At 28.9% G+C, this 21,190-nt stretch overlaps 1 protein-coding gene across 2 annotated transcripts in view; it reads right to left on the bottom strand.

Moving 5' to 3' along the window:
- LOC111029185 (monocarboxylate transporter 1) overlaps positions 1-21,190 on the bottom strand; it is a 68,100-nt gene that overhangs the window by 30,767 nt on the left and 16,143 nt on the right. Inside the window, exon 1 of one of the 2 annotated variants that reach the window (XM_022308088.1) lies at positions 17,980-18,063. The exons of the other annotated variant lie outside the window; for it this stretch is intronic. Within the exon in view, the coding sequence (XP_022163780.1) occupies positions 17,980-18,063 (84 nt within the window). Of the gene's footprint in view, positions 1-17,979; positions 18,064-21,190 lie in introns of those variants that run through there. 2 annotated transcript variants of the gene reach the window in all.

Below are 21,190 nucleotides of genomic sequence, written 5' to 3'. Positions count from 1 at the left end.
AAACACAAACACATTTAATGAAAAATTAAATTGTTTATATGCTATTCGCAAAATTGTATAACTAACGCCGAAAATTGCGGTCAGGCAATTTACACAAGTAATTAACCTACTTCGTATTAAACTAACTTAAGCGTCCCCAAATCAGCTCTGTGCTCACATAGGAATAGGAATGAGGTTCGATGTCACATATTGTAACATATATCCTATGTATATTATTAGGTTATCATTTTCTATTTTAAAAAATGTGTTTAAGTTCATGGTTATTTTTTAAAATTAATAACTAGTGAGCTTTAGTAAAAGAAAACTATTTACTTGTGGTAATTACAAACAATATATTATGATTATATTTTATTATTATAATTTTAATACATACAAATTAAGGAAGTATCAGTTACTAAGAGGATACTACACAGGACACCTTCGTGTGTTGTTTAATTCTTTAAGTGTACACAGTGTAATAACACATATCAAAAAAAAATTGAGTTCATGAAATCAAATCTTTTGTTGTAATTTGTAAGTTTTAAAATAGGAGTAAATTGATCTATTGCCAAACTTGAAGTTAAGAACATTATCCGTGTTTTACGTAGGTTTTTTACGATGTTTAGATGTGTCTGCGATTTCCTTAAAATTAGCATTTTTAAATTGTAATATTATGTACTTAACATACTCATAATTACATATATTAACGAGTATACTTTACAGACCACGCGTATAAGAAAAAATAATACTATATTCCGCTGTTCAAAATGGATCATCCTATTTCAAATTGTAAAATACCTATTAATATGAACGGGCTCTACCTATTTATTCAATTAATAAATATATCAGTATTATACAGTGTAATGTGAATAACCTGTAATATAGGTCCTATATAAAAATGACAAATATAATAATATTAAAACTATATTTGTACAAAGTAAACATTATCATATAGACTATATGTTTGATCTACGTTCGATTTTAAAAATACATAATGAATTATAATACAAAAATGAAATATGAAATCCTATACAAATTATAATTCAACAAAATACAATGCGTGTGTATAATACATGAATAATGATTATTGATTAAAAATTCTAGAAAAAAAATCACTTGAAATATACTAAAAGTATATTTAAAAAATACGAATAACTGTTTTATAATATATACCAGCTGATACTCGTATTTCTAAGAATGATTATTAGCAAATTTCACTAGAATCAGCAAAAAGTTATGTATGGCATGTATTTTTAAGCAAAAACTTACCTCGAAAATTAGTTGTCATTATAAAATGATAAGAAATTAACGTACTAAGACATTAATGAATAATTAAGCTTAACATATTTTTTTCAAATATAATATCTAATATCTAAACAATAATTAAGTTGAATTAAATGAACATACAATAACCAATTTATATCGTATGTACACTTACCAACGGATATGCATACGTTTTGAACATATTATAACTTATAAGTATAATGCTAATTGAGTTACAACATCATAAATAAAATAATAGTATACTCAAATATATCACATCTTAATTTATAATTTTAAATTTTACAACAAACTTCAGTTTGACATACTGTTTAAAAAAATAAATTTTATAATTTTTGATTAAATTTGAATTACGCCTAATAAACTGAAATTGAAAACCAATTTATGGGATTTTTTTAGATATTTAATCAATTTAGGTATTTATTGTTACGAGTTATGGCCGTGGGGTTTGACCATGAAATTAATTTTTTATGAAAAAAAACCTCACATTGCACTTAACTTACCTTATGCAGGTATAATTAATAGTTATATTATTATACCTATATAAATATTATCCTCTTGGTGGCGAGAATATAGTTAATACCTACGTTCATTTAATGTTATAATATTGTATTAAACTATACTGAGGAAACAAGTTAAACACGGGAATTATTATTAAGTATAGTTTTTAAATAGAATATACTACTTATAATAATAAAAATTATTGTTATAAATGCAATATTATGCAATAGGTGGAATTTGTAGAAGGTACAAAATGTATTATAAGTTATAGCCAGATTGTCTTAATAGTAGCAAGTTGTAATGTGTGCTGCGCTCTAGACGATGTTTTATAATGCCTGAAGGCTGAACTGTCTATAAGTAAAGTCTAATAGATGGCTCACACTAAATCGTGTTTTCCAATTCGTCATGATACCGATAATAAATAACCACGATGTAGATAATATAGTGTCTTCACTCGGTGTAGCGGTAAACACATTTAAACTTTAGGAACGAGTGTAGTTTGTAGTTTTTAAGAGGTTTATTAACAAAAAAAAAAATTAGTAAGAAAAATAAATTCTGATTTAACCAACGCGCTGAGCATTATAACACTAACATTTCAAAAACAAAAAAAAATTTCGAAAAATAGCTTGGGAAGTAAACTACATTCGTTCCAAAAGTTTATGTGTTTACCACTACACAGTATTTTTTAAAAAACTAGCCTACTTAGCGCGCCTGGCGGCCAAATCCCGCAATGTGTCAAATTACAACTCAAAAATGTCATTAAAAGATAGGTAGTGACCACACCATATTAGCTACATACATCGTAAAAATAACCTAACCCACGATTATAAATAGAAATATAGAATTAACTAGGTACATAATTATAATGATAAATGATAACGATTAATTATTGACGATTTCGGCAGTACACAATTATAATTTTTTTTGACAGTGAATTTATTACCGTAAAAATATAAATAAATAAAATAGAAAATAAGTATTACATTTTATTTGCTTATTCAAAACCTAAGCCAATTGTTTTCGGAAAAAAAGAAATCTGAACTCGTTTTCTAATACAAAATGTAATACCTTTTTTATTAATTTAATACAACACTTCACAGTATGATGCTAATACTACCCTATACAACTCTTAAACCTAACCAACAACCTAACCTAATCATTTTCCAGGCTCAAAAATTAGTCGCACGCAGCAATATACTCATAGGAAGGCATGTATTTAGCATTGAAATTAATGGAACACAACAGATCAGTGGTAGACATAGACTTAACTAGAGCTTACATTTGAAGGTGGAGGGGCAAATTTCCCTCAAAAGCCCCCCTAGTGGGCCGATTATGGCGCAATGAAAGGGGTGGAACTCGTGGCTGGACCCCCTATAAATAAAGAGTGTCTGAAAATGTCATATTCTTCAAAACAATTACATTATTTTATTTATATGATAGTTATAATTATATAATTATATAGTCGTATTAAGTATAATCAATTATTTTTATTGGTTATAAATTCAAAACTGTAGAAAAAAATATGTTCAAAGATAGTAGTCGTAGTGGATGAGTACTTGATTTTATGAGACATCGTTTAGTTTTAAGATTCTGTGTCCTCAAAGTCACTTCCAGCTCCCCTATTTGCACCAAAAGTGGTGTCAGATATATCAGAATGACATTAAATTAAGTGATGAATATCGATATATTGGAAGTAATCGGTAACATGATGGTTTAACCTATCAACCATTATTATAATATATATTTTTAGAGGAATGGACTTACTATGTGGTTTGTCGATGTGTTTGATGAAATAAAATAATATTTCTTATCAACTCAGCTCCATTCGGCATCGTATTTTCGATTGTGATACTAAATCCATGTGTTAGAATTGTTTTAAATAATAATATATAAGCTAGACTTGTGCCTAGGTGCTTAAGAGGACGTCGCGGTCGTACCCGAATGTGTCGCCTCCATCTAACACACGTACGATGTACCAAATTTTCGTACAGCAGATTCAATAGTTTGCTTTTAGTTTTGATATTAGAGTGAATTGGCTTATACAATAAAATTTAAAGGTAAGATTATTATCTAGGGCCCCACGTAGGCTTTTATTGATATTATTATTTTTAAGTAAGTTCTTACCTTTTTGAAACTATACTTTTTAAAATGATCATAAATAATAATCTTACCTTTAAATTTTATAATCAGTCAATTCAATCTAATATTAAAACTAACAGCACACTATTGAATCTAAAGGACAAAAATTTGATATGTCTTACCCTTACGTAAGTGTGTAAGACGGAGACAACACACGCGGGCACGACGTCCTCTTTATAATATACCATTCACCGCTGTATATAATATTCTAATATTGAGGTTGAAATCATTTATTGAATTTACCTTTAACTTATTTTATTATCTAAAATCGATTCTGTAATCTTATCTATGGACTATTAAAACTCGAGGTGGAATTTTACGGAACATTTTAAATTTAAGAGCAATTTTTGTTTATTAATTAATATATATAGTGTACACGAATGTTACCTATATAATAAAATACCATTTGAAAAATAAATATTCTTGTATTTCATTTTAAATTGAGTATTAATATGACCATATGGGTATTGTAGACGCCGTTCCTCGTCGATAATACCACCAACAATCTCAGAAGCTACCAGAAGAATAACAATCACATGTGAATATAACACATTGATGTTTTTAAACGGTTCAAAACTGATTAATCTAATTTATACAAGATTCAAATGCAAATAGGTACAAATGTAAAAATTATAAAATTAAGAATAGTCTTAAATAATCTGTGTACAACTAAAACAGTAAAATCTTACTGAATACCTAATAAAAAAATAATAACATGCATCGATGTAGAGGCATAGTCATTATATTATATTACCTAATAAAGCAGTTAGGTACCAACACAAATAATACAATAAAAGTGTTTGAATAATTCTCAACAATTGATTATTTTGAATCCTTGACAAATAAAAATTAATATTGGTCAATTTTATCATTTTAAACAAGAACTTTTATAATAAATAGGTATATAATATTATATATACTATATAGGTAATATAGGTTAATGTTTGTAACTTAATAATATGAGTAAAAATATGTATAGAATTCATCGTCTTATCGAGCTATATATTTTGAGTTTTTTTTTAAGTTTATATATTAGCTCATAAATTATGTTTATACCGAGTTACTTTATTATTTCAAGTAACTAATTTATAAATAGCAGGTTAGGTATGTTAGTATGTATACCTACCTACATTGGGAAATTATATCAATGAACGTCTATTATAATATTATGTACGACTATACTATAGGACTCGTAGAATTTGTATATTACACAAACATAGAATAACATAATTTGATTTAATACTATATAACATACCTATTTGATATTTATATTAAGTTTCTTTGTATTCTTATTTCGTATAATATACGATACGTATTATAGTTTTATAGTGTAGGCATGGACAACAATATGAATGTTGTTGAAGAAATAAAATCGTAATAACTTTTAAATAGGTAAATTTAATTGCTTATAAAATAAAGTGAAAACAAATTTCTAATATTCCTAAAATTCCTAAAATTGGCTATAAAATGTAGGTTTAAATTTGATATAAATATACTTTACAAATTATGTAAAGACGCAAAGTCAATATTAGTTATAACTTATAAATTATAATTACCATAATTTGTAATATGAATTCGTACGTGACCAAAATTAATGTATGACGGAATAATTTTAACATCTGTATAAAATAATACATTCTGTATTCGGTAGTAGGTACCTAATTATTGTCGATGAATTACAATTATAATTTTGAGTAAACATTTTAAAAATATCCTATACAAATATTTTTGCATAATCTAGACTTAATTAAAAACATTTTACAGTAAATATTTCTGAGTAGGTAAATTGAGTCCATGAAAAAAGGCCATAATCAAGGCCTAGGTATTTTTGAAACTCACGAGACATTTTAAAAAAGATATGCAATGTGATACACATATTAGTTTGAAATGTTAGAGAAAAAAAGAAAAATGTCGGAAAAAAAATATAAATTATATGATTAAAAAATTAAAAATTGCAAACAAAAACATTATTCGTTTAGACTTTGAACGGAAACTATCATACATATTTGTACCAGTTACTTGATGAATATATTTTGATAAAAGTTACATATTTTTATCATAAGCAATATAAACAACAAACCCAATATTTCTATCTATACGACTATACCTACCAATAATAATACAATTATATTTCCATTCCTTGGTGTGAAAAGTATTTATTTTTATATAATATCTTTACACGTAATGTGAGTATGAATAAAAAATATAAGGTCGACATTTATATAAAAAATTTAAAATGGGACGCAATTTACAGTGACTAAAACATTGTTCCACTTCGTTTTTAGTTCTATCGAATCTAAATATTGAAATCTAAATCGCTAAAATATTTATACCTACCTACCTAAGACAAATTATACAATGATATCTAATATCTATTTTGATAGTTTTGATAAATTGTGCACTATTATTTTCATATGAAAAGTTGTAACAATAAAGTATGGGTATAATATACTATATGGGTAATGGGTATATACAAAAACCCAACTGCGCAAATACTACACGACGCAGCTAGTTTATTAAAGGGGAATTTAACCTGGGTCATTCAGTGGCTAAGGCTCAAGGTTATATGTAGATAATCTGCTATTGTCATCTTAAATTTTAGTATGGATCTATTTACAATTTAATACCGCTTAAATGTAACTTTAGAGGATCACGCCAATTTATTAAACTTGTAGGCATTTAGTTAAACGAGTTTACGACCATACAATTTAAATAACTATTCGAGATTATTAGCAATTTAAATAGAAAATAGTAAATAGTAAGGACCAAATACTAAATATACTTTGAATATAATATGAATCGATTCGAATTAAGATTTTATGCATTAATGATGTCTTTTGATGTGATGAATGTTTTATTGCCTATATGCGTTCAACGCTCAAGACAAACTAGATAAAAGACAAATAATATAATTTATTACTTATGTATTTATTCACACGTATAAAATATTTAAAAGGCTCATAGAATTCAGAAAGTTTACCAAAGAGTCCTATTAATAAATTCATATTAAATACCCCCCCCCCCTCCACAGATATTTATGATTTTCGGGAGAACAAATTATTTAAGACAAAAATTTTATTTAAAATGATTATTCAAATAATTCAGAATATAACCTTAGGTAGTCTGTATAGTTACAATATATCTAATACATAAAATCTAAAATTTTAAACTGCTTTACATACAATTAAAAACTAACAATATTTAACACATAACATTCAATAAATTAGTTATAATAATCTAATAGAGTCTTATTATTTTGATTACATTTTTTCATGGTAACTTTCATTTTATGGTTTTTATATGACGTATACGTCATGTAAATGTAATCTATATTATATATAGGCAGGTAATTCAAACGAGCAGTCTAATATAAAAAGAATATATAACAACTATAATCTGTAATGGAAATCATAATTACTAAAAGCTCATTAGAATAATATGTACATCTGTAAACAGGCATGCTGAATTTATTTAACCATTGACCTATAGAAACCTTAAAGAAATGAATATATTTGAATGTTGAAATAAACAGTCATTAATATGTGATTATCAGTTCTTCTTCTATCGAGGCATTGGACGAATAATCTAATGCCCTGATGCCCAGGGCTTATCTCAATAAAAAAAAAAATTATCCAATATCAAAATGGTACAAACAAATAAAAATATAACTAAGCTGATGATGAAAAATGTGTTAAATAATTAATTAGTTAATACATTTTGTCTGTGTTCTAATAAATAGTACCTACTCGTAGCTAAAGTAAAACTTGTAGATACCCAGCTAATACAATCAGTGATATTTCTTAATACCTTCTGTAAATACAACATGTATTTAAAAAAAAAATTAATATTTTTCATTTTTACTCTATTAATATGCATGATTATAATTTAAATAATTTTTGTGGAAATGACAAATATTTAGCTTAACAAATAATATGTGTTTATCAACTATAAATATTTAGCTAGTTTATAATTAATATGTTAAATTATTATTTTTCCAAACGATAGTAATACTTTTTAAAATCCGTTTAATTATACACACTATTACCATTTAACATTATATAATTTTCTTTAATGTTAAATAATTGTTCATATATGTTTTAATTTATTACTTTTACTATATACCGTCTTATAAACTGAAATATTTAAAACAAGTATTTTTATTTAATCTAATAATTTTAAGTCCATTTAAAATGAATTCATATATGTATAAGTTAATTATTATAGTTCATCTAAAAATTTTAAACCACACAATACTGGCCTGGAGTTAAAAATGTATCGATGTTTATTTAATATTCGAAGTAATACAAAATAAATAATACCCATATTTATTACCTATATGAACAAATTCACAAAAAAATTGAATGGTTTCAGGGACACTTTCAAAGATGCCATGGATACTATAATTGCAATATTTACCTATTACATAATATGACACAAATAATATTATAATTTATAATAAACTCTAATAGTAACATAATAATGACGTAAATGCATACAAAATATTATTTGATAAGATAATTATAAATGGAAAAATAATAAATTATATATGATTACGAATTAGGACAATTAGGTATTATACATGTTTTGATTATTTTTATTAAATTAGTGTATGCTATAACCAATATGATTAATTTACTTCAAAATAAAACATATACAAAAACACAAAGTTAAATCTTTAATATTCAATTATTATGATATTTCAAACAAAAATAATAATAATCTAGTACGCAATGAAATTATTATTATATTTAGAAATTTATATGTAAGTACATGCTGTTATTCCATAATTTATAAATTGTTCACATTCCCCAGAGCTTATTTTGTAAGAATTTGGGAATCACTGTGTCTAATTTATAACCTCTACTCATCAGTAACATTTTAAGAACCTTTTATTACCTAAAAACTTGTTAAGATTTTACTCTTTATAGGCTATACTGCTGTAAAGAAAAAATATTGTGAGCAGTCTATAAAATTAACGAAAAACGTAAATCGTAATTTTACACACCTTAACCTATTCATATTAATTATTGTCATAATAATATAACTTTTACATTAATCTAGTATTAACGAACTTTCAACAATACTTTAGAATTTTAGATATATTTTTATATTTATTATTTATGCAAAACCTCATTTCATCAATACCTACATATTTATAATTATAAAACATAAGTCAATTGTTTTTAACTACCCAAAATGTATTAATGCGTAAGATTGTAAATAATTGTAAAGAGGTCAATATTCAGTTAGTACTTTGAAATAAAAATAGTTTGAAAAATGATTTTTAGCGTATTTTATTGGAAATATAAAATAGGCACTTGCCAAAAAAGTGTGCAGGCCACGAAAGAAAGTAAACAGCAATAAATGTATACCCGTAGCTAATATTGACAGTTTTTGGAAGGACGCAAATTAAAGTGTAAACATAAAGGTATTAATTCCTACATACTCCTTTTTACTTATCCAATTCTTTATTATTATCCAATAATTTATGTTTCTATTGTTACACTCTCCGCGAAAACACTCATATTATACAGTTCAAATCATAAATATGTGTATTTATGCCATTAAGAGTTAAGATAGATTGATTGTTTAGCCTTAATTTTTCGAGTTACAAAATTTTCATATTTCATCTTATTAACTGCGATAAACCAAAAATTAATTAATTTGAATGGAGTAGTGACTAATAGTGATAAGTAGCTTAATACTATATACGTTTTGGAACTTAAATAATTAAGTTATGAGGACGTCCTATCATCTTAGGCGGCATTTAAGTGGTGGTCTTATGTTGGGATGGCATGCATTGAACCTGTATAGATTTGAAGAAACTTTCATCCAATCTTTTAATGTACCTAGTCTTGAAGTTGTGGAATTTCCGGATCTTTGTGTATGTTTAGGTTTCATACAAACCATACATGTTATATTTTTAAATATTTGAAATTTTTTACCATGGGCTTTTAGAATATTTTCCCCAGATAATAAAACCGGCTGTAAAACAAGCATATTATGTTAGCAGTGGTCGCAGTAAGTACTTGCTTATAAATAAGCGGGGAAAATTATTTCTATAATGTGGACTTCCTATTTAAAATAGGGAACAACTTCACCAGGCGTTGATAAATTTATTGAAATTTAGATGATAAGTGCGGCCATCAAGTTAATCTTTTGTCCAACGTTACGTCAAAATACTTAACGGATGGTTTTCAAGGGATCAGTATTCATTGTTAAAATTGGGAGAAGATGGATTACCGTTACAACGTAAAATGAACAAAACGCAAATACTTTTTGAGGGATTTATTAATATTTTCCAACTATTGCACCAAGTATATAAAATATTTAAACGATTTTGTAAATTGACTGTTATTGCATCTATGTTGAGAGATTCAGTGTCAATTGTCGTATAGTTGGCAAAAAGAGCTAAATAATTGGTGTGTGGGGTCTGTGCGGGATGTCAGCTATGTAGACATTACATAAAGTAGGGCCAAGTATTGATCCTTGAGAACACCAGCTGTTATGGATTCAAAAAAAAAAATCATAATTTATTTTAACAGTAAATTGTCTCTTAGAAAGATACTATATCAAATAGGTATAGTTAGGTCTACAGATAATTTTTAGTTTGTAGGTACAATTAGTGGGTTTTTTGATACGTTCTTATAATATGACAATTAACTAATCACTAATCAGATCATATTATAGGCAACCACATTTAAAACGACTTTATGGTGGTGAATGTATTACGTATATGTAATTCGAAGTGGATTGAACCTGTTGGTCTAACTAGTGAACTATGAACATTTGCAGCCAGGGTGCTTTTATGATCTAGAACTTTTTTTAATTAGGAGACCTTAGTATAGGTTTTTGTTACGTATATGAACCGCAATTACATTCGTTATTACTTATTATTCTAAATATTTTGGAAAAATTAAATTTTAGTTGAAGTTTAGTAGAAATATTTATAATAGTAATAGTAAACTATTACTTTTTGAGGCATTAATTTGAATTATCCAGCTTTTTCACCAGTTTGGTAGTACCTTGGAGATCTTGTAGGTTGTTAGTTATCGCTTTAATATTACGGGATTCACAATATTATTTTGTTGTAACGTCTGCAAAAAGGACGTGATGACAGCGGTACATCAAATATAAAAATATTGTATAAGATAGGTCCTAATTTTGAGCCACGGGGTACGTCTGCAGAATATTGTCATTTATTTTAACTGAGAATTATCTGTTCTGTAAAAAGGAATAAATTATATAAAAAGTATTTTGGTGCATTGATAATTTTAATTCTTTTGTGCCATACTTATCGATAAAAACAGCGCTGGTATAAGCCAGTATAAAAAAAGCTATTTTCGAATAAGCTATTGTACTGTCAAATAGTTTGATCTAAACCCAAATTAGAATTTTGGATTTACATCTGCAATATTCAAATAATTTTGCAGTCTCGTGGGTATATCTTTTACTAATATTTTTGATAAGGAGGTTAGTAGACTTATTGGTCAATATAGCTATATCAGGATTATTTTTGTCCTTTCCAGATTTTTTTTTATTAATATTACTGATTACTGTAGCTATTTTCCATTTGAGAGGGAAATGTTCAAATAGTAGGAAAGAATTAAACAATAACGAAGATATAAAGATGAGTCTTTTTGCATGCATTTTTTTGAATACGAGATTATGTGATTGTATCCCGGTGTTTATTCATATTAGTAGTTTTTTTGAAAAATAGCTTAATTTTGTTAAGTTAGGTATTCAGTATTTGGTAATATGTATTTACCGTCCGCATTAATGACACGGCATCCCCAATTAGCATGTTTTAAATTTAAATCACCGGTTATTATAACGTTATTATTTAGAATCATTGCTTTGTCGTAATCGGTGATAATATGCGTTATGTGACTTGCTAGTTGATAAGCAGTAAGCACTGGTGATTAAGGTAGATCGATTATTATTGTATAGCACTATTGTGGCTTCTAAGCATTGGTAGTCGGATATGGGTAACGATCTTATTCAAATGCATAATATTATTAATAATATAGTCTACATATCAGTGGCACAATTAGTCACACTTTTAGTGAACGAGTCCAAAATATAAGTTTTTATAGTTTTCTACGCTTAGATACGCATGTAAACAAAATATGTGGTCGATAAATTGTGGATTAATAGAATTCTTAAATAACTAATGTATTTCATGATATGAAATGAATAGATTAACATTTTTACAAATTAAATAAAAATACAAAATACCCAGGTACTATTATAGGTACTACTATTGTCAAACGTTTTGACGGGTTGAGAGAGAAACCACATGTGGGATGTAATTTTGAAAATTTTGTACGAGCCACGATGAGTATAAGCTTACTAATCCACTATTATAGGTAGTAGAGTTCCTCGATTAACCTAACTTTACACACAAAACATATTATAACACACCGCTGGAAATTCGGAACGGTGAAATGTATACTATATATATAAATGTACTATGTATATTACACCTCCTATACAAGGGTGGAGTCCCAGGAATTCAATTTCCTGGGGTGTCAAATGTCACGTTTACATCCGGTAGTTGGAAATCAATACGGTCTGTTTGTTTGCTTAAAGCTCAATGGCTACTTTTCGTGAAGTGCATTTGAAAAATAATGTTAATATTCGAATTCATGTGTTGCTGCATATTATGTAAGCATACATTCAAATACGTGGTATTATATATAAATATATGTAGACGTCATATTGTGTAAATCGTGGGCCAACATATTTATATTGCACACTATGTTAAAAATCAAAACATTGAAGTCGGAAGAGATCAACACTGCACGATAACTCGATGAATGATAACCTTTTTAAAGTTGATTAGTAACGCCAATAATAAGTTCCTATTAAACACGTTTTACACATATTATCATACTTGCTATATATTATACTAGTATTATAATATTATATTGTATATTTACAATAACGTACAGTTTTTACATCATCCCTTTAAGTCTTTACAACAGCTGTAACCGTGTAGAAAAACTAGGATAAGTTGTTTTTTTGTACCAACAGCAAGTTAAAAAATTTTTTAAAAAAATATCCAAAGTTTATTAAATCTCCACGAACATACAACGTGATTTCTAAATAACTAATAAGTAGATACAGTATTTTTTTTTGCTAGAATGCATATAAATCGTATGATAATAACAAAATAAACTATATAGGTATCTAACTAATAGGTAAATCATACATATTTGTAAGAAATTATACTAACAAAAGTACCTACTAGAATATAAAATTATACTTAGTATAGTCGTGTACTTGTGTAAGTAGTAGGTACTAACTACTATAGGCTCGCTATTGTTACTTAAAGTTTAACTCATTTAAGCAATTTGTGTGATCGTAACTGTACCAATACAACAATATCCTATATACGTTTTGTATTTAATATGAATAATTATGAACTGAATGAAATAATTAAATTGGACATGAGTGAATAACAACAACAACAATAATAATAATAATAATATGACTTAAACAATTTTAAATTAGTAGTATATTATGAGGATTGTAAATAAACAAATAAACAAATAAAATGATGAAAATTTAATATACAGTCGTAACTCGTAAAGAAGCAATATTATTCAATATTAAAGTAGTAGAATATTGATAGTTCTTAAATATTTATAATATTAAAATTAATATTTTTATTACATTAATTTCATTTCTTTCTTCTATTTTTAAATGTACAAAACATGTATACATTAGTACTCTTGCCCTAAAAAAAATGGTCTACCTTAGTGCGGAGAGTACTCTACAAATGATTGTTTTAATTGTTATGGTAATTTAGTCCAGTTATTCTAGCAATAAAATTATTATTATTGTTATTTGTGATTACAATGACTATAGTTGTGGCCAAACTAGGATACGGATACTACTCGTATATACCACGCTGGCTATCAAAGTGGGCGTGTGGCAATGTAAATAACTACTATCCAAAATTATAGAACAATTTTTATATTTGTCTTCAAATGACCTTACAAATACTAATAAATATTAATATTAACCGGTCATATGATACAAATATAGCTCATGTTAGGTAATCTAATAACAAAGGTATGAAAGCAAAAGAAAGATTCAAAAATTGTTTAAAGCATATATCCGTATAAAATGTATTTTGGAATTGACAAAAAGTCAAATGTAACATTTAATTAATTTTAACACACTTTGTTGCCCTAGTTAAAGTAAAAAACGTTTTGGCAACATTAACAGACATAAATAAACTAGTTTAGTTTTATCTTCACGGACACTATAAAAATAATTTTTAATATCCATACGATTGTTTAAAATTAGTTAGTTAAGCATTCATTATTCAACGAAATACCAAGAAAAAAACTGGGCAACTATCTTCTGCTAGTAGGTTTTGAGTATACCACGTCATTGATTAAGTCACTGTATCACTATAGTATATGTGTTAAATTTTAAATCAATAAGATATGATAAACAAAAAATTCTTCTGATTAAAAGAGATTGCAGTGCGGATCAGGGAGCATCTATTTCTTAGGATAGTTTAAAATATACTACATTTATAATATTACTAGTATTTTCTTGATTGAGTAAGTTGAACTTATTTTTGACAAAAATAACGAATATAACTTAAGTCAATACCAATAGACAGTATCATAGTGAGAATCAGTTCTCTATTAAGTAGTTTGAAATTAGTCTAAATATTAACTACTTGTTCAGAGGATAGTTGTATTACATTTCTAAGATTTTAATCGGGAAACCAATATTTTATGAATATTAATGCATTAATCGATTACAAACCAAATCACAAATGTAATTTATAGTAGAATATTTCATGTTACTACTATTAATTATTTTTTAAAAATTTCCAGAATTGTTATTTTATAATTGAATATGTATCTAATTTTGCATAAAAAAAATAGCTTTATAAAGAACTAAAATAATTTCAAAATTATATTATGTCTGTACTTAAAATCTCTAGTATTAATACTTTTGTTAAAATTATGTATAAATTTAATGCTAACCTATCGACAGTAATACTGTAGTTATAGACAGTAAACCTCGCAAATTCCCCAAATTACATATTACTTTATTCGGCCTATAAATTTTTTAATACTTCTACAGTTTTGAGTGTTGATTACTGACTAAAAGATGAGTCTAAAATTAAATATAAATATTGTACCCACTACGTAATACCTACCTAGACCTACCTAGTTAATATTATTTCAACGATAATTAGACGTATATCATAAACTTTATTTATATATAAATATAATTCTATATATTATAATTATTATAAAATATATAATACTGTGTAGTCCGTTTTGGGGGTAGTTGGGTGCTTTTTTACACACGTACGAGTATGTAACAGAATATGGTACAAGTATTGTGGTTTTGATAATCAGAACAATTAATTATTGTATTTTATAAAATCAATTTAACTTGAAATATTTACCATTTTTCTTTTTTAAATTTTTTCTAAAAATAATGGGATTTGCAAAAGAAATCCAACTTGTTTGAAATCAGTATCAGCTAGTTTAATACTAGATATATAATACTAGATATTATAGATAATATAATATAATATAGGTACAAGAATTTCTGTCCAAACACTATAATACTACCTATCGTATATCAATGGTTAATGACCATTGACTTACAGTTTCATGATTGACATTTTCCATCATTAGATAATAACTGAGTAATATTTTTAGACAAATCACTATCACGGCAGTCGACGATATTTCTTAAAAAAAATACTACTACACGTTTATGCGTCAAGGGAGGATAAACTCTGATATGGAAATTATGAAATGAAGTTATGCATTACAACAAAAAAATGCGTAATAACTGCCAAATTATAAATGAAGGAACATATATTTGTAGACGCATTTGCAGTAGCCGGAATACCCGGAACAAGTGGTTGCAAGTGCGTAGGCGCTAATTGGCGTGGCTTGAGCGGAAGCTTTGATCTCTCTAATTAAATAATAACTATAGTTACAGATACGGTCCGATTTTTCGGTGTATATGTCAGTTAGATGTATAAAAAGCCTTTTGTGTTAGAAATACCCTCTATTTAAATGTATTCGTTCGTTACATTACGTTATTTATAAATGTATAATGTATTATATTTTATAGGTACTGTATTATACGTGGTATATCACAATAAATCAATAAATATAATCATAAAAAACATTTCTTAGCTTTGTTCATATTTTTATTTTGCCATACTTATTCCACAGTTATAGTCAAAATTATTTTACATATTATGTACTTATTGTAATTTTAAGTTATATTGATAACAGTATTTAAAAAATGGCAGATATACACGGTAGCCATAGGGTATAGTAGGTACCTATAATGTTGTAAATTTTTTTTTTTCTAAAAAGTAAAATAAGTTGTTGCAATGTTATTAGAAGGCCTAATATTAGGGAGGAGAACGAGATTATTACCTATATTTAAATGCACTATGCTCCTCATAAAATAATGAAAAATGAATGTTATTCTATACATACAAAGTTTAACTAAGTGTACAGATGCGTATGAAGCGTAAACAATTTAAAAAACTGTTATTTTACGAACTTGCAGGTACTTAATGTAAAATCGATTAAAGGTGATGCCCCATCTATAAAGAAACGATTAGAGCGATCTTGCGAAAGCAATGGCGATTTCAACGCGTTATCATCAAAACGCTACGAATTGAGGTACGTATTGTACGGGAAACCTGTCGATGCCAAAATAGTTCGATAATATGCATTTAATCGCTCACAAACACATAAAAATCGCCCGGTAACCGTCGAGGAACGATTGCTTCGGAGAATTGCAATTATTAAAATCAACTGTAACTGTAACATGCCGAACTAACTCGGTAATCGGTATACCTTAAGTCACCGAAAGGACCGCGGTGCAAGGCGAGTATTCAAGTGGTGGGTTACTCGTTACTCTTTAGTGCGGTATGCTAGTATTCGTTCCTGAGTAACGAGTAATACATGGATGGAACGAGTAAGAACAAATACTCTTATTCGCTACACATTCATTTCGTCGGAACAAAGTTAAAAATTACCCAAATGGTCCCAAACAGTAGGAAACTAGGGACCACGGTGTACGATACAATATTCCCTGCAGAGTCAACACGATGATGATTTACTACAATAACCCAAAGCATACCTAACCATGGCTCTCACTTGACACCGAATAATGAGTACATGTACTATATGCAATATTTACAACATTACATAATATGACTAGACCGTGTAGGTACACATTAATAAGTGCACAATGCTCAGAATATTGATTTTACTTTATCAGAAATGGATACGATATCGATTAATCGGTACATTTGTAACAACCAATACCTTATACCTGTATCTATATATACGTCCACCTTGATAGCAACTAACAATATTATCATTCGGCGATAAAAAGCACCAATGTATCGAAAACGAGTTTTTTGAAATCGTTCCTTTATTCTAAATACAGATTGGAAGTTTGGAACGATTCCACAAAAGGAACGAAAATTCCCATCGCTATTCCGTATCTCCACCGCCACACCATGGGACGACGGGCGGCGGCGGCGGCGAACGCTGTGCGCTGAACGTCGTCCGCGTAACAGCCGCCGGCAGTGCACGTGTGTCTCGCGCCCCCGCCGCCGAATAACCGGGACGGGGGCGCGCGCGCGCCGAGAAAACCTCCACCGCGGCCGGGGGGTTTCGGATTTCAGAGCGCACGGCGCGGCAACGTCGCCGGGAGAACGATGACGATTCCCGTATACGGCGGTAACCAAGGTAACGGGATCGGGCACGCCGCCGCCGTACACACGCGCAACAGCCATAGTGCGCGAACACACATGTGTGATACAAGTATACAACTCTGATGTCAGTGTACAAGCGCACACACGCGCACCCGCCGCCGTCTTGGAATATTATTATTATTGTTATTATTTTGGACGACGACGGAGACAGACGATAATAAATAACAATATTATATAACCCAGCGCAGACTGCAGAGTCGCACTGAACAGATCGTCGTCGTCCTCAAACGCGCTTTTTACAATTATAGCGATATTTCAAGAGCGCCCCCATCGCTTACCTCGGAAACGTGTCTGGCCCTGGCCCAATGTCCGCGGTTAGTGTAGTTCTCTTTGGTCACGAAATAGTCCATAAAGTTGTTCATTTTCTCGTCGACTCTGCACTCCGCGCGAGTCGTAAAACGTACACGTGAACCGGGCCGCGGTTAAATTATATTTTTTTTCGACGACGTTAAAATTGTAGTAATAGCCGTTATGGTATAACGGTGAACAGTTTATCTGAGACGCAGACTCCTACACGCACGACGTGCAGATTGTTTCAACAACAATAACAACAACAATACAGTTACCGCGTTGTCGCTGATGCACCACGACGGCGGTTACGGCGCGATCGCACAGAGTACCGGAGAGACATTATTATTATTAGGTGTTGTATCTTGCGTGTGCCAGAACTGTTTCGATATATAAATATAATATTAATTGTATATATATATATATATATATATTATAACGTCGTAATTAAAACTCGTGTTCGTCGTAATAAAAAATCTTAAAAACGCACCTATACGTTAAAAATGGAAAATTTAAAAAAAATGTATAAAGTTCTCGTTGCCGGCATGCGTTTCGTTAGAACATCAATATTATATTAATTATTATCTCGGCGTAATACGAAAAAATTTTATTTACCGTTTAACGAACGACGATTTTTTGCAGAGTGTAAAAAAGTAAAAAATATGATATCAAAATAATTATAAATGTAAATAAAACCGATCCGGGCAAACGAACGTCCGACACTCGCTGAGTGACCGGTGTCCGACGCGGCCGCCGCCGTCGTGTGTTATCTCGGAAGTGGTATAATAGTAGTGCGTGCGTGGTGCTGGTGCAGTGCTTGTGCGCGACGCGCTGCCGCCGCCGCCGCCACCGCCGCCGGTGGCGCGGTGCCTTCCTCGGCGGCCACCACACGTAGTGCCCAAATTATGGTTTATTTGCACATACGCACAATAATAATATAACAATATCAAATAGTACGGCCTAAAGGTACACGCAGTACAATAAATTAGGTGACCAGTTATACGTCATACACTCATTATTTCAAAAACTATAATCGTTTTTGAAAACATTTTTCAAACTGGAACTTGAACCAGTAAATATATTTTGGATCCGCACCTAAACCACTTAAAATCAGTATATCAGGTGGCACCCACACCATCGAACGAGGGCCCGTTGAAAATTTTATCTCGCCAACAATTATTTTTATGTTGAATTAAATTAAATTTTCATAAATATTTTAAAGTGATTTTTGGTTTTGCCCCCATTTTCTTAAAATAAACATGTAAATTAAATCGTATAGACCTCCCTGAATTCATGAATTTCCTAAAAAAGCTTCCTATGTTTCTAAAGTGACACTACAAGAATATTAATTGGTGATTCCTGGTATAGAGTGGAGAGTACAAACATAAAATTCCAAACCGAAATTTGAACCACCTGAAGTATAGCTAGAGGTGGTGTACTTTATTTGCGAATTGCGAGGTACCGAATAATATAGCAATTATTAGCAAGAACTCGAACAATAAAATAATATAATTATCATAGTTATAGAAACATATAGCCACTCTATATGGTTTTATAGGTGGGTGGTATTCGATAATCCGATAGTCGATAGGTATAATATTATATACCCACCTACTCTACGCATTAGTGATTGCATGACGTTTGACGGTTTATTAAAAATTTAAAACCAAAATTGAAAATCGGAAAATCACGGTGGGCCTCTGTGAAATATAATAAAATAATTTAAAATATTATGTGCAGAATGCTACATTATTTATTGATTTATTGCACGTACAATATTACAATAATATAGTTAAATTTCAAATACAGAAATAAATATTAATAATAACAATAGTAAATGTAAGTAATAATTAATAAATAAGTAACATTAAGAAGTTTTGTAAATACTTTAATGATACACGAGAGTAAAATGTAGAATAAAAATTAAAAACAATGTAGGGAATAGGTATACATAAAAAGATAGTCGATGGCTATTGACAATCAATGCATTGGGTATATACCTGTATACATTATACATTATACCTAATACTAGTAATACTATGTATATAATAATATTGACAGTGACATTAATAACTTTAATATAAAAAAATGAGGGATAATAACTTACCTAAATAGATTATTATTTATTAACATTAAAATATTAATGGGGTGATTTAACATAATATGTTTAGGAGAAATTATAAATATAAAATAGTTGATTTTTGCGATTGTTTTGACTTCGTCAATTTCATTATTTAATAATTCGAAGAGAAAAAATTTCAAAGCAATAACCAGCTTCTAGGATTTTTTAAAGAATCCTTTTTTAAGATTCCTAGAATGTTTTTGCATCCATAATGTTGGTAGTTCTTGATACATCACATATAAAAATTGATATAGTATAAAGCAAAGGATTTTATTTTAAATTTTTTCAAGTTAGCTAGTTACTATGTCCAATTCTATTATTTTCTCAAATTATTAGTGCATAATCAACCAAAGAGCGGATAAGTGAGGTAAGTATAGAGGCATTTGAAGGTTAAAGTATCGTTGAATTCGGAGCAATAATTACGCTTAATCATACCAAATCACAGATACAGCTTTATTTTGTAATTTTGGATTTTTTTTTTTTTGTTAATAATATGGGAGTTGAACAGTAGTTTTGAGTCAAACATTATGACTAAATATTTGATTAGAGAGGAACGAAGTAGACATATATTCGGTATACATAGTAATACAGTGTAATATACTTAAATATTATGATATTACTGTACCATTATAGGTATATTCTATGTTTCTATTTAGCAGGCAGAAATACGCGTGTAACATTATGCTATACCCGAATTCAAATAATCGGTACGATAGGTATGCGTGCGCACAATATATCATTATAATGATGGATAGAATAGGAGGACTCGCAGCACTGTTATTATAACACGTGAAAACCTATGTACGAATATTTACATCTCAAACGAGTGGTGTGTAATGTGCGCTTATTATATTCACGGCCGCTAGTATATAGTGCGCGCGTTCTTTTAATATTAGGTACTCGCGTATTCTCGTTCCGACTTCAGCTGTCAACGGGGTCAAACTCCTATAATAATATAAAACGTATCTATACACGTTGGCGAGGTTTCATGACTATATTATTATTATTATTATTATTATTATTATTATTATTACTATTATTATTATTATTATTGCTACACGCAAACGGCGGCCACGGTG

The sequence above is a fragment of the Myzus persicae genome, unplaced genomic scaffold (assembly GCF_001856785.1).
Source record: "Myzus persicae strain clone G006 unplaced genomic scaffold, MPER_G0061.0, whole genome shotgun sequence".
Lineage (NCBI taxonomy): Eukaryota > Metazoa > Arthropoda > Insecta > Hemiptera > Aphididae > Myzus > Myzus persicae.
The sequence above is the reverse complement of the archived record's forward strand: the minus strand, read 5'-3'. Positions and strand labels throughout refer to the sequence as shown.